The following is a 14,723-nucleotide window of genomic DNA, read 5'->3' as shown; positions in this document are numbered from 1 at the left end:
AATCAACAAATCCAAAAATAACCCTCTCATAAAGGACCTGGAGGAAGGGTTAGGTCGGGGGTGTGTGTGTGTGTGTGTGTGTGTGTGTGTGTGTGTGTGTGTGTGTGTGTGTTTGTGTGTGTGTGTGCTGGGTCTGGTGTGTGTGTGTGCGTGTTGGGTCCAGTGTGTGTGCAGGCGGGCATGGTGATGCGATGCTGGTACTTCTGGCTGGGTCTGATTTGTGTGTGTGTGTGTGTGCGCAGGCGGGCATGGTGATGCGGTGCTGGTACTTCTGGCTGGGTCTGGTCCTGGTTCCGGCGGCCTGTTTACTGAAGGACTTCGCTTGGAACGCGTGAGTAACAGCCCACCCTGCCACGCAGCCAACCATAGAAGAAGACGCTCACTGATGCTAAGGTGGCCTGCAGGCCAGCGTCTGCTGAGGGCTTGGAGTGCTGGGTTATCATGAATGGTGGACGGGATCAGATTGTCTCTCCTCCAGGACGGCACGAGGAAGCACGTTCATTCTGCCTTGGCACTTTCTCAATCCCCTGCCAAGCATTGGAGCCTTATTCTTCTACACTTGTTTATAAGTTCAATGAAACATTTAGAAATTGGTCTGAATACAAGAATTTTGTCCAGTTTCCAAAATGTATATGCAGTTTCTAAACATTTGTAACAGTTTGTAGCAGAAACAGTTACAAACCGTTAGAAACTGTTACAAACTGTTTCTGCCTGCCAAGCGTTGTCATTAGTCTTCATCAGTGGTCATCAGCGTGGGGGTGTGTTGAGGTTTGTGTTAAGGGTGTGTTTGTGTGTGCAGCGGGAGGCGCACGGTGAGGAAGTCCCTCCTGGAGGAGGTGCAGGAGCTGGAGGCGCGGGCTGTGGACCCTGGGGCCGCCGTGCTGCGGGACGCCAGCGGGCGCAGGTATGTCTATCACCCCATTGCATCATGGGAGGGCGCAGGCATGCCTACCCACGCACTGCATCATGGGAGGTTTCCATCCCCTTCTCGCAGGCAATTCATATGTCTTTTATGATATATTTATTTGATTTAACCATTATACTAAAACTATGCAATAAGTGACGAAGATCAAATTTGAGAAGAATACCTAATCAAAGAAAAAAAAAGAAAGAAATGAGAGCCTCATTTTGTTTGTGTAATCAGATAATTGATCAGTTGGCCCCTCTGGGTCTCTTGTTAACATGTGAGTTCATCACAGGAGCTGCATTAATGTTCAGGTGATTCTGTGGAAAGTGGTTCCGTTCCTCGGTTGTTTGTGTGCGGTTGAACTGACCCTTGTACTGATACTATAACCACACCACTTGTGCCCCTGCACGCGTCCCCCGCAGGGACACAGTCAAGTCTGAGCTCCCCTGGGGCCCGGCCTCGGAACTCACAGAGGTAGCACCTGGGGTGACCCCTGATCTCTCAGGCTTTGGAGTGTCCCTTGTTTGGTTTCCTTTCCCCCTCCCGCTCACATTCTGGGTGGGGGGCTGGTGTTGCTCCTTTACTTTTATTAATTACATTTAATTTTTTTTATTTAATTTTATTTAATAAAAGAATGTAAGCCTGACTTGCTTTCTCTTCTCTTTACTCTTTAATATTCATTTGATCGTATCCTTCCCTTTTTCTCCTGAATGGCTTGTTCTTCCATCTTGTTTGCTTGTTTGCTGGATTTCCACAGGTGGATGAATCGGCTGTCCTGTGCAGACCTGGTGTGTAGCCTGTGTTAGCATGTAGCTAAACGTCTCTCTAGAACCCGGTTAGCCTCCCTGTGACGTGGGCCCTAGCCTCCCTGTGACGTGGGCCCTGGCTTCCCTTGTGATGTCTGTGGAGCTAGCATTAAGTAGGGTACTACACTTTGAACTACAGCGTGAGAGAAAGGGAGGGATGGGGGTCCTATCGAGTATCAAATTGTGGGTTGAGTTCTTATAAATAAAAGGGTTATAAATATCACGCTAATGTGGGTTAAATTGAGAAGACTGGTCTGGACACGCAGAAGTGAGCTCCATGCTGGTCACATGAACTCCACACTGATAGGTTGCTTCTCACAGAAGACGAATGAAGGCAAGGGAGCCGTTTGGGGAGGGCTCGCTTAACGGGGCCTTAAAGAAATCATGGATCAGTCGGCAGACAGCTGCTTAGTGTGAGGCGGACGTGCCAAGTGTGTGTCCGGATCCTAAAAGTGGCGGGGGCAGGGGATCCTGTCCTGGGCTGACCCTTGACCAGGGGGTGCGGGTGGGGGAGAAGCCATAGACCCAGAGGTCCTCTTTCCTTCGGAAAGCTTGAGAAATGGCGGGCAGAAGGCTGGCCAGTGCTGGCGCTCTGGGAGAACACATCTGTGTTTGCACTTCCTTCGCGGCTGGGAAAGAGGTTGAGGAAGGTGGAGTAGGTGGAGGACGGGGGGGTCCTCTGGGGAGGAGGTTCAAATTCATCCTCGGAGCGCCCCGAGTCGGACCGGAGCACTGCCAAGACGGAGCGCAGCGGGGGGGGACGCAGACCCCTCCATCTGGTCCTGTTCATCTTTCTCATGCTCGGCTTCCTATGGTTCACTGTCCACCCTCTCTTTTGGCCGCGCTCTGCGCTCCACAAACATCAGGGCTGTTCACCGCTTCTCTGTCTTTAGTTCCCGTCTCCCAGCGCTCCCATATTGAGAGCGTTTCCTTCTCTGGCTCCTTCCAACGCTCCACCGTGGGGAGTCTTCTGTACATACCTCCAGCCTGATAATGTCGGAGCCGTTTCCCTTGTTTCAAGGAAAGTCCCCCAGTGTTGTGGACGCCTCATTGACCCCGCTAGTGAGGCTCGGCTGAAGGGGTGAAGGTCAGAACCCCCTGGCATTGCTCTCCCTGCCGGCCTCTACTAGTGCTCACACGTCACGGCTCAGCTACGCAATTAGCACCAGTGAGCTTCATGAGAGTGGAAAGGGGAAGGCCAGGGGAAGAGCTCCGAGTTTTGTTTGTGTACCCCATTTTCGTGTGTGTGTGTGTGTGTGTGTGTGTGTGTGTGTGTGTGCGTGTGTGTGTGTGTGTGTGTGCGCTCTGGATGGAAGTCAGTTATTTTGGAGCAGAGGGGATGTGTGGTCTGAGGAACAGAACGTCCAGTCTTCTCCTGGAGCGAGGAGGAGCAGAGAGAGAGAGAGAGAGGAGGAGGAGCAGAGGGGAACTGGGGGGGGGGGGGTCTGGGTGTGAGGTGGATGAGGGAGTCCGTTCTTTATAAGACTCCCCCAGTTACCTTGAAGCTAGCCTGGGAGAAAGTGTACTCTATTGGATCTACGTGATAGTGCCCTGCTTCACAGCTCTAGGTCTAGATCTACGATAATGGGGCCCTGCAGGAGCGGGTCTCGGCCCGGCGGCTCTCTTCAGGCTTTGTGTGCTCGTTCCTTTTTCTTCCTGTCCTCCATGCTCGCTGCTTTACTGTCAATAAAGAAAATGAGACCAAACACGTTTCATAACCTAATTGGTGTAGGTCAGAGAGCAGTGGTCTTTCGTGTGTGTGTGTGTGTGTGTGTGTGTGTGTGTGTGTGTGTGTGTGTGTGTGTGTGTGTGTGTGTGCGTGTGTGCGTGTGTGCGTGCGTGCGTGCGTGCGTGCGTGCGTGCGTGCGTGCGTGCGTGTGGGTGTGTGTGTGTGTTGAAGACAGGCCTCTGTCAATCCATCTCTCTGATTGACAGGTGGAGTGATTGATCTCTGCTGTTTTCCTCCCCAGTCTAAACGAACGGGCCCATCTACTGACAAGAGTCTTTAGGAAGACGCCCTCCAGCGTGGGCCGTTCCAACTCGGTGCAGCAGACCGTGACACGTGAGTGTGCCTTCTCCCATTACGTGTGTGTGTTGTTTTCTACTAGTAGGATTTGCTTACTTGCAGAATGAGACATCCCCCCAAACCAGCTCATGCTGCATCAAGAGATCATTGTCTTTAGCGATCGCTTCAGCTAAACGTTCTTCCTCATGCTTCAACCAACCCAAGTATTCCTTGCTACTAAGCTAGCAAGCTAACTTAATGGCTGTAATTATTCAGAACCGATACTCACAAATATTTGTACCAGTATTTGACAAATACATTATTTGAATCCTGAATCTTGTATTAAACAACTGTTTGAAGTGATACCTTTCTCGCGCTCGCTTGCTCTCTCTCTCTCTCTCTCTCTCTCTCTCTCTCTCCCAGACGGCTATGCATTCTCTCAGGAGGAGCACGGAGTGGTGTCCCAGACGCAGGTGGTGCGCTCCTACGACACCACCCGCCAGCGCCCCAGCGTCTAGCCCCTCCCGCCCCAAACCTCCCCCACCCTCCACCTCTTCATCATCCAGAACCACCGCGTGGGATCGCCGTAGCAACAGTTGCCAGGGCGACAGTAGAGGAGACAGCAGACTCGTTGGATCCGTTGGCCCCCTGTCTTCCAGTGGGTCGGTGCCAGGTCCGCTGCTGTTGCCTCGCTTGGACTATGACCCGTCAACCCCCCCTCCCGTGCCCCTTGGCTCCCCCTTGCCGCCAAGGTCAGTGGCCAGGCTCTGTGGACTGTCTCAGAGACCTCCAGGGCTGACTGTAGAGAACGAGAGCGACCCACTGGACGGGAGCGGTCAGCCTCCAGAACCTCCCCTCCTCCCACCCACCAGACTGGAGCGGTCAGCCTCCGGACCCCCACCCACCCACCCACCGGACGTGAGCGTTAGCCTCCGGACCCTCCCCTGTATCCGCGTAGCCCACCGGCCGGCGTCGGACTCTGCTTCAGTGTGCAACGTCAGTGTGGGCGTTCCTAATGTTCTCGGTATCTGCCTGTGCATGTGTGTGTCTGCACGCGTTGTGTTCCTCCTGTGCGTCAGTAAGTGCGTGTGCTCATCTGAGTGTGTATGTAGCAGTGCATTGAATGACATTGTATGAATGATGACTATTGGGGATGTGTGTGTGTGTGTGTGTGTGTGTGTGTGTGTGTGTGTGTGTGTGTGTGTGTGTGTGCGTGTGTGAACGTGCTTCCTTAGAGCTAGCTTTGACTACCTTTTCTCTCTCTCTCGCTCGCTGGGCTTGAAGGCGGGAGCAGGGGAATAAGCAGGAGAGAGGAGGTAGTCTTAGCCAGTCTGTCATCACATGCCCATGAAGGAGGCAAGGGACCTAAAGTAAACAACACACACATACACTCGCACAGAAGCCAATAAGGAATTCCACACAGAGGGATGGAGGAACCCCCCCCCCCACACACACACACACACACACACACACACACACACACACACACACACACACACACACACACACACACACAGTCATCTTGTTGCGCTGTGTAAAATCCTCCTCTTCCTTTATTTATCTCTTTTAATTGATTCCTGCACGGCTGTGCACCAGGTCTGGCCTGGGGAGAACGCCGCGGGCCTTTGGGGGCAACAGCCTGCTTTCAAACATCCATCTTTTGAACATCCATCCTTTAGTCCAACTGGAGTTTCTCTTTTTTTATGAAATAAAGTCGTATAAATAAAGACATGTTTTTTTCTTCTATTTTAATTAATGGCTGTATTTGTTTTAATGTATTTTTTACTCAATTGTGGAGATATACTAGAGGGAATATTTTACTTGAACTTAGTGCTACTTAGGAATATGAATAATCCTATAATAACTGAGATGTTGAATCCTGTGAGTTGCATACTTGTGTCTGTCGTCCGTCTGTCGTCTACTGGACGCCGCGGCTCCACAGTGCAGGATTGTTCCACTGCAAGATGCACAGGGGTGAGGCATGTCCACCCCAACCTAACCATTAAACCTAATCAATCCATCTGCCGCTGTGTTTCGTCTTTGCCTCTCAGCCATCACTGTAGCCATGTTGTTAGCGCAACACAAGTCATCAATTGACAATCAAACTTTATCCATGTTCTGCTTTTTATGGAAACCTGGAATACAAAGGACTTGACAAGGGATCCAACAGGAAACGAGATGAGTTCAAAGTGGCAGTAGAAAATATGGACCTTCATGGAGACACACCCATATACATAGGGTGTAGAAAACAGCCACGTTCAGAACTCTTAGCAATTACACAAAAAAAAACATTGGTTCGGTCTGGGGGTGTGGGGGGCTCCGTACCGTCTGGGGCCCCCGGCTCCCAGCAGTCCCACCCAGCTGATCCCCAGTCCCACCCAGTTGATTTCCAGTCCCCCCCAGCTGATCCCCAGTCCCACCCAGTTGATTTCCAGTCCCACCCAGTTGATTTCCAGTCCCCCCCAGTTGATCCCCAGTCCCACCCAGTTGATCCCCCAGTCCCCCCACTCCCACCCAGCTGATCCCACACAGTTGATCCCCCAGTCCCACCCAGCTGATCCCCCAGTCCACCCAGTAGATCCCCAGTCCCACCCAGCTGATCCCCCAGTACCCCCAGTTGATCCCCAGTCCCCCTCACCTCCCTGGGTGTCATCCCTGGTCTGCAGGGCCCGTCGGAGCAGGGCAGGCCTGGTGCAGCCATCAGCGTCCCACTGGTTTCCGATGCCCCCCCCACCCCCCTCTCTGTTGCCCCCTCCAAAGCGCTGCGCGCCAGCTTGTTGTTTTGGAGGCGTCTTGTAAGTTGATGCGTTCCCATTGTTGGTGTAATTAGGCCTTCAGTCAGCATGTACGAGGTTGTGTGTGTGTGTTTGTATGTGTTCAGAAGAGGGTTAAGCATGGACTTGCAGCCTGCTCTCAACTCCAGGTCTCCAGGTCTGTGCCTCTGGTCTCCAGGTCTGTGTCTCTGTTCTCTAGGTCTGTGTCTCTGGTCTCCAGGTCAGTGTCTCTGGTCTCCAGGTCTGTGTCTCTGGTCTCCAGGTCTGTGTCTCTGTTCTCTAGGTCCGTGTCTCTGGTCTCCAGGTCTGTGTCTCTGTTCTCTAGGTCTGTGTCTCTGGTCTCCAGGTCAGTGTCTCTGGTCTCCAGGTCTGTGTCTCTGGTCTCCAGGTCTGTGTCTCTGTTCTCTAGGTCTGTGTCTCTGGTCTCCAGGTCTGCGTCTCTGGTCTCCAGGTCTGTGTCTCTGGTCTTCAGGTCTCCAGGTCTGTGTCTCTGTTCTCCAGGTCTGTGTCTCTGGTCTCCAGGTCTCCAAGTCTGTGTCTCTGGTCTCCAAGTCTGTGTCTCTGTTCTCCAGGTCTGTGTCTCTGGTCTCCAGGTCTGTGTCTCTGGTCTCCAGGTCTGTGTCTCTGGTCTCACCGTGAAACAGGAGGTCAATAAGTGAAGTGGACCCGCACATCAAATAAAAACTCTTCTGTAATGTTTTATACTTCTTTATTGTTTCAGGATTCATATGAAAAATGGCAATAAAATACCTGGGATCCCTCGAGGACAGAATCACATTTTGACCTCAAATAATTCTCCATTTTATATTTGTTTGACAAAGAAATGTATATTACAATTTGCTGGCTGTTAAAAGGAAGGAGAAGGCACAACGGACATATTTATTTCTGAGCTGTAAGCCATCATACTGTAAGTGTAATGGCCCGGTACATTCCTGAAGCTCAGTTACCAGCAGACCGCCACAGATGCAACGGTAAAACCACCACAAAATGCTCCCAAACATTCAAAAAAGACACAAGATTAACAGGCCGATACCTAGGCATCTTTCAGTGTCGTTTTTAAGATAATCGCTGATTTAAGCTGGAAATGACTGATCCAAAATGGCCTCCGGTACCATGCCAGCGATCAGTCCTTTCCCACAAGCCCCTCGCATGAGGAACAACTGAAGGGAGACAGTTGGCAAATGTTGAACGGCATAATTCAATTTGCAATCTTCCGAGGGCTGTCAGTCAGATACACAGGAAAATGCTCTTTCTTTCCATTCATGTGTTGCTTGCTCTATCGCTGTCTCTCTCTCTCTCTCTCTCTCTCTCTCTCTCTGTCTCTCTCTCTCTCTCTCTCTCCACACTCTCTCCCCAAACACTCTCACACCTCAAATGTACATTTACTGCCAGCCTTATGAGAGTATGTTTTCATTCCATGGTTTCTCTTAAGTGTAAGTGTCTGTGTGTGTGTGTGTGTGTGTGCATTCATGATTGGGGTAGCAGTAGTTAAGGTGAGGTGTGTGTGTGTGTGTGTGTGTGTGTGTGTGTGTGTGTGTGTGTGTGTGTGTGTGTAGAAGGAGGCAGTTCTGTCACACTCTCCTGCCCTGTTCACTTCATTAGTTAGAACGGCTCCACAGGGAGAGGAGACGGACTTTACCATCACACCAGCTGTGTTACTCATTCACACTCGCACGCACGCACACACACACACACACACACACACACACAAGTTGTTCCACACTCACATGTACAGTACACACAAACACACACCCTGATACATCGCACCTAGAGCCCATCCAATAGAGTGTGATGCATTCCCCATTCATTCATAACGCAGATGTGCGCGTAGGACACACAGTGTGTGTGTGATCTCTCTCTCTCCCCCCGTATCCCCTCATTGTACGGCGGGCCCACCATTAGTCATCTCTGTGTCTACACACATTGGCTCACATATTTCATCTTTCCATTTTCTGTCTTTCTCCCGCACTACACATTTATACACACACAAACTCACAAACAAGCGTTCCAACGCAGAGACGCATACATGCGCACGCATACACAAAACCACACACATACACACATTCACACACACAGGGTCTGTACTGGGTTTAAGGGGGTAATAAGATGTGTAGTGTTACCCATCTGCGCTGCCCAGCAGGCCATAGCAGTGTCTTTGTGTATTAGACAGCCACATTATACACGCATCCTGCACCACAAGCACTGGGCACACACACACACACACACACACACACACACACACACACATACACACACACACACACCAAAACACACACACACACACACACAGCGTTTTCAGAGTCCTTCATGTGAGCCTGACTGCACACTACTCCTGTCCGCCCCCCCTACAGGCCGGGCCTCGTCCTCCACCTCCTCCACAACCACAAGGTCTCTGGCCTGGCCGGGGCGTCCCGTGTAGAGGCTCACTGAGTCCGAGGTGGCCCCGCTCACACCGTCACCGCAGGGTGCTTGAGCTGCTCGCCTGCCATGCTCGCCACGCTGGTGGGTGCGGGGAAGGGGGACTGCAGCTGGCGGTAGACCCCCTGGTGGCTGGGGTCCATGTAGGCGGTGCCCGGGGACATGGCGTGGTGGGCATAGCCGATGTACTGCGGGTGGAGGAACTGTCCCTGGTGGGGCATGATCTGGGTGGCCTGCTGGCAGTTGAGCACCGAGAAGTTGGTGGGCATGTTGACGAAGACGCTGCCGTCCCCCGGGACGCAGCAGGACGCCTGGGCGTGCATCATCTGCTGGGGGGCAGGCCGGGGGGCCGCCGCTGGGGCAGAGGAGCTGGAGGAGGTGGCGGTGCTGGACTGGCGGGAGGAGGAGCCCCTGGAGGTGCCCACGCTGGCCATCATGGGGATGGTCTCCAGGAGACGGCCCCCGCCCCCTGCCCCCCCCGACAGCTCCTGCTTGGGGCGGAGACAGCGGCAGCAGCACACGGCGACCACGGAGCCCACCAGCACAAAGGCCACGAACACAGAGCCAACAATGAGGAAGGGCACGTAGATGGGCACTGTGGGGGGAGGGGGGGAGAGAGAGTGAGAGTGAGGGGGGTTTGAGCATTAGAATGATGGAATTCAACCCCAAATGTTTATTTCGCCACATGAGGCAGCGGTAAGATTCACAGAGAGCTTCATGTTCCACAACAGGAGCACATCGACGCTCTCGTTTTGCTTCCTTGTATGTTGGGTTTCTTTTGGACTTGGAACGCCCTCTCGCACGCCCCCGCCCCACCAGGCGATGGGCCGCGTCATGTTTCTGAATAAGTGTGTGTGTGGGGGGGGGGGGGGGTACGAGAGAGAGAGAGAGAGAGAGAGAGAGAGAGAGAGAGAGGAGAACAAAGAGAGGTGAGCTGAGATCGACTCCCTTGAGCCGGGGTCTCTCATTAGCAGTTATTAACTTTGTTTTCATCTACTCTAATCCCGCTTCCAGCTGGGAAGCTTTTCACACACACACACACACACACACACACACACACACACACACACACACACACACACACACACACACACACACAAATACGCACACCCATTGTGTGTGTGTTGTTCTTCTTAAGCCCCACTGCCAACACAAATATCGACCCCTTTATTTGCCTTATTACTGTACCTTAACATGCTAGTGTTCAGAGTGACGTTTATTCATGTTCAGATAAGGGGATTTCTGTTCCCTAGACTGCATAAAGGCTCTCTCTCTCTCTCTCTCGCCCTCTCTCTCCCTCTCTTTTTCACCTGTCTGAAACACTCCAGAGTGAACAGAGTGAGCTTGTTCCAACCACAGTCATGTGTGCAGATTCATTCTGCTACTCTCCTCACATCTCTCCTCGCATTAATGATGGTCTCGTTCTTCTGAAGAACTTTAAAGCTGAGAAGAACACATCAGCTCGATTTTAGCCTCCGCCATAAAGAAAGCAGGCATGCCTGTTTCAGAGGTGCTTTCAGAGTCTTGAATATGGGTTGAAGTTCACACTGTGAACGTTCTGGAAGGTTTTTTGTTGGCAGCGAGCGGGTGAGAGGCGTGATGAGGTCATCATCGAGGTGTTACCACACTCTGTAACTTAAGGCAGAAAAACAGAGAAAAGACAAAGACACACACACCCACCCAGCCTGCAGGGACACAATAAAAGCACATGTTATATTAGAAGTGATTTGTTCAGATTTATTGTTCCTGAGGAGTAGCTATGTTTCCAGTGGGAGTGCACCGCGGCGGCGCTAACGTAACACTACACCCTCAGAGAGGTGGCAACTGGCCCGCTGCCTCCCCTCACACCCGCTTTGATATCGGCCCAGCGCGGGGTCTCCTGAGACCCCCCCTGCGGCGCACATCAAATGTAGCCCATAATCCCCCCTGCCACTGGAGCCAGGACCCCTGTGCTGAGCGCTGGAGTTCATCTGGTCTAGGGGACGGGGGACGGGGGACGGGGGACGGGGGGCGTGACCCAGTTGGTTTTCCAAGGAAGGCGGTTCAGTAAGCGGAGGAGAGCGGTGATGCCCTGGCCCCCAGCTCCCGCCACAGGGGAGCTGTTGACCCTGGGGGTTTCAATAGGAGAGTTCAGGTAGAAGTTACGGACTGCTCTCTGCTCCCTGCTCTCTGCTCTCTGCTCTCCTCTCTGCTCCCTGCTCTCTGCTCTCTGCTCTCCTCTCTGCTCCCTGCTGAACTCTTTCTCCTCTCTCTTCTCTCTTCTCTCTCCCCTCTCCCCTCTCTCCTCTCTCATCTCTCCTCTCTGCTCTCTGCTCCCTGGTCCTATAAAGGCAGTGTAACGCCTCCTCTTGGTGTAGACATAGGAGAATGTTTGTCCAAAAAGACGACCTGTCCGTCTTTCTGTCCATCTATCAATCTGACTTTCTGTCCCTCTGTCCGTCTGTCAGCATGTCCTCCACATAGATGTAGAGGTCTGTATGGAGGGAGAAGTGGCTGTATTGTTCTCCGTCACTCCTCTCCACCTGTTGCTGCCAGACTGAGCTGTGGCAGCTGTATGGACCTAACACACACACACACACACACAAACACACACACACACACACACACGCACACACACACACACACACACACACACACACACACACACACACACACACACAGCCCTCGTTGTGGGGACCCCTCCCCACACACACACACAGTTAGCCCCTGTTGTGGGGACCTCTGTCCACACACACACACACAGACAGCCCTCGTTGTGGGGACCTCTGTCCACACACACACACACAGTCAGCCCTCGTTTTGGCAACCTCTCTCCACACACACAGTCAGCCCTCGTTGTGGAGACCTCTCCCCCCACACACACACAGTCAGCCCTCGTTGTGGAGACCTCTCCCCCCACACACACACAGTCAGCCCTCGTTGTGGGGACCTCTCCCCACATTCACACAGTCAGCCCTCATTGCGGGGACCTGTGCCCACACACACACACACACACAGTCAGCCCTCGTTGTGGGGACCTCTCTACACACACAGTCAGCCCTCGTGATGGTCTCCCCCCACACACAGACAGTCAGCACTCATTGTGGGGACCTCTCTCCACACACACAGTCAGCCCTCGTTATGGGGACCTCTCCCCACACACATAGTCAGCCCTCGTTATGGGGAACACTCTCCCCAGGGCCTGTTCTCCTGTTCCTTCCTTCACATGTTTCTTTTCATCTGGCACGTTGATAATTTGTTGGGTCTAGCCCCGCCCTCCGCTGCCTTCACTCTGTCATTAATTGGCCACCAAGTGGAAGGAAAACCAATGAGGGGCATCAAATTGGGGGCCTTCATGACAAAATACCCTCCTTATTCTCTGGGACCAACGGAGCCAAAACAGAGCTGGTTTTAAGCTCTTTCGGCTGAAGTCCACAGTTTGGTAATCTATACCGCTCTTCCTCGGGTGAGGAGGGACGATGGTTTGAACAATTGACCAATTATTGGTTTTGGAAGGAAGTCTTTAAAGACACAATAACTTCTGGGGGCCGGCAGAGGACCTGTCGGGTCCTATGAGGTCTTTCTAAATCTGTCCTACAATGTGACACTCATTAGATACATTTGAGGCCTCTTCAAGGATTTATAGGCCCAATAATCTAGCCAGCAAAACCACAATGGTATAAACCAGGTCATCCATAATCCACTGCAATGGAGTCTAAATAAGTACCTAGAGCAGCAGACACATTGCACCGGAAACCAAACCGCCGAGAATGTAAATAGGCCAACTACAGAAGACTGAGACTCAAAGGTTTGCCTTTTACGGAACCAGACGCCACTCACACAGAGCCTGCGTGAGGTTTTCGTTGAAAGCTGGTCTTAGGGTCAATCCCCTGGAAGGCAGAGGGGATTACAGTAGCCTCCTTTACTGGATGGGGACGGGGACCCACAAGTCTAGGAAATGATAGGCCTACATAACGCCTTTTGCTTTACGCACAGAGCGCTGTCGGCGCCGTCCCGAGTCGGTGGATCCGGTCAGGTCCAACCTGATCCTCGTGGGGACAGGGCGGTGCGCTCCACGAGGTCCGCATGTGTTCAGCTAGAACAAACACAGTTTTTTTTAACTTCGCACGGCACAATTTGCCATTTGTGAGTGATTGGGGCAGTTAAGTTTCTGAGGGGTGTCTCCTGTCTCCTGTGCAGCTGTCGCTCGCCGGACAAACGAGAGAGCAGAATAAAACTCCTAGAAAGACAACCCTTACATCACACTTATCGCATTCAATTCCTTTTTTGTGTTTCGTAAATTCAATAAAATCTATAATCCCTTTTTCTTGTTTACCAAATTATAGAAAGGTCCAACAATTGGATGACCCAACTATTGAATTTAATGTTGCATAACGCATTAGGGTAAATCCCTTAAGCAGACGTGTATCAGAGGCTCACTTGGCACATCGTGTGCGTAATACAGTTTGAGCAAAGCTTTTCTGATGACATTTGGACTTTTATCTCCTTCCATAAGGACTCTAAACACGCTACACGTTCCCCGTCGCCCTCCACCACCGCCGTCCCCACAGAGCCCCTGGTGCCGCGTTACCTGCCCCGCCGTCGCTCCTTTCCGCGCCCCCGCCGCCGGGCTCCGGCTCCGGCCGGTCGTTGTCGCACGTGCCCTGGTCCAGTCGCGCGTCCGTGCTCGCGCAGCAGTAGCGCAGCTCGCACTTCCCGCAGCAGATGATGGCGTCCTCGCTGTCGATCTTCTCGGGGCACTGGAAGCCGTCCCTCCAGGCGCCCTGCGCGTCGTGCCAGCCGTGGCAGTACTCCCCGCTGGCCTGCACATCCAGGACCACCAGCAGCAGGGTCACCGCCGCGGAGACGGACATGGGGACAGCGCCCCGCATCCCGGCGCGCTCCTCCTGACCGCACACACGCACACAGCTGGTGGAAACTCTTCTCTATGTCCGCCCAGAGCAGTGACGGGACGGACGGGCGGCGGGACGCAGGGGACGGGACGGGGTCGATGAATGGATGGAGTCAGACCGCCTGGAAGCGCTCATTTGTGAGGCGAGTTCCCCCTGCGTAATTCGATCGTCTTAATCCAATTTCCGAACGACTCCTTCCGCCTAACAAAATAAATATCCAGATGTATGCATACCGATCCAGAAAACACATGGAGCAGAGTTCTCCAGTAGATGAACTAGGGAGGAGAACGCAGAGCGCGTAGTAAATCCACTATGGTCCGTCCCGTCGGTGGGGGTCTGCTGAGAGCTTCTCCTTCCTCCAGAGGTTCAGCCGAGCAGTGGCGATGCTCTCCCAAGTCAGCCCTCCTGTCCCCGGAGCTCCGAGTCTACTGCGCTCAGATCCCTTTCTAAACTTTAACGGCCTTGTCGGCATTGCGGGAGCAAAACAGAATCAGCAGACGATGCCTTTGCGGATCTGGTCTAAAAGTGAGTTTGTGGCGCCAGCTTCGCCGTGCGTCAAAGAGCCGTGTGACATGTCCTACCTCCTGCACCTCGCCATAATGAGGAGCCTAGGTGCCACTCAGTCCATCTAGGGTGGGCAGGGCGATGGCTCGAACACAGAGGATCGACAGCCCCCCGTTTTAAATCTCGCGAGGCTCTCGTAATCCTGAGAGATAAACAATAATTAGCATTTCTCCTCCAGGGGAAAACAAACCGGTCTGTACGACCTCTGCCGCCCCTACGAGACCACTCCACCGTCCAGGGGAATTTCTTAAAAAATACAAATAAACTACTTTAAACCCTATGGCGCCATCGAGTGGTGAGGATATGCATTGCATACTTTCGTTTGTTTTCCCACAATGCCCTCTGTCAGGAGGCGTC

General features: G+C 52.8%; 1 protein-coding gene and 1 long non-coding RNA gene across 2 annotated transcripts; one reads left to right on the top strand and one right to left on the bottom strand.

Annotated features, from left to right (window-relative positions):
• Nucleotides 1-804: 804 nt before the first annotated feature.
• LOC307088583 lies at nucleotides 805-5,114 on the top strand. Its single transcript, XR_013812575.1, has 3 exons — nucleotides 805-904; nucleotides 3,684-3,775; nucleotides 4,142-5,114. It is a non-coding gene; the product is annotated as an uncharacterized lncRNA (long non-coding RNA).
• A 2,100-nt stretch (nucleotides 5,115-7,214) lies between these two features.
• shisa2b (shisa family member 2b) lies at nucleotides 7,215-14,385 on the bottom strand. The gene is made up of 2 exons (XM_079754375.1): nucleotides 13,481-14,385; nucleotides 7,215-9,505 (listed from the first exon to the last, which is right to left on the bottom strand). The coding sequence occupies exons 1-2, from the start codon at nucleotides 13,779-13,781 to the stop codon at nucleotides 8,940-8,942; spliced, it is 867 nt and encodes a 288-aa protein (XP_079610501.1). The 5' UTR covers nucleotides 13,782-14,385; the 3' UTR covers nucleotides 7,215-8,939.
• Between the last annotated feature and the right edge of the window lie 338 nt (nucleotides 14,386-14,723).

Source organism: Pollachius pollachius (genome assembly GCF_949987615.1).
Source record: "Pollachius pollachius genome assembly, chromosome: 17".
Lineage (NCBI taxonomy): Eukaryota > Metazoa > Chordata > Actinopteri > Gadiformes > Gadidae > Pollachius > Pollachius pollachius.
This window is presented reverse-complemented; position numbering and strand designations above follow the sequence as displayed.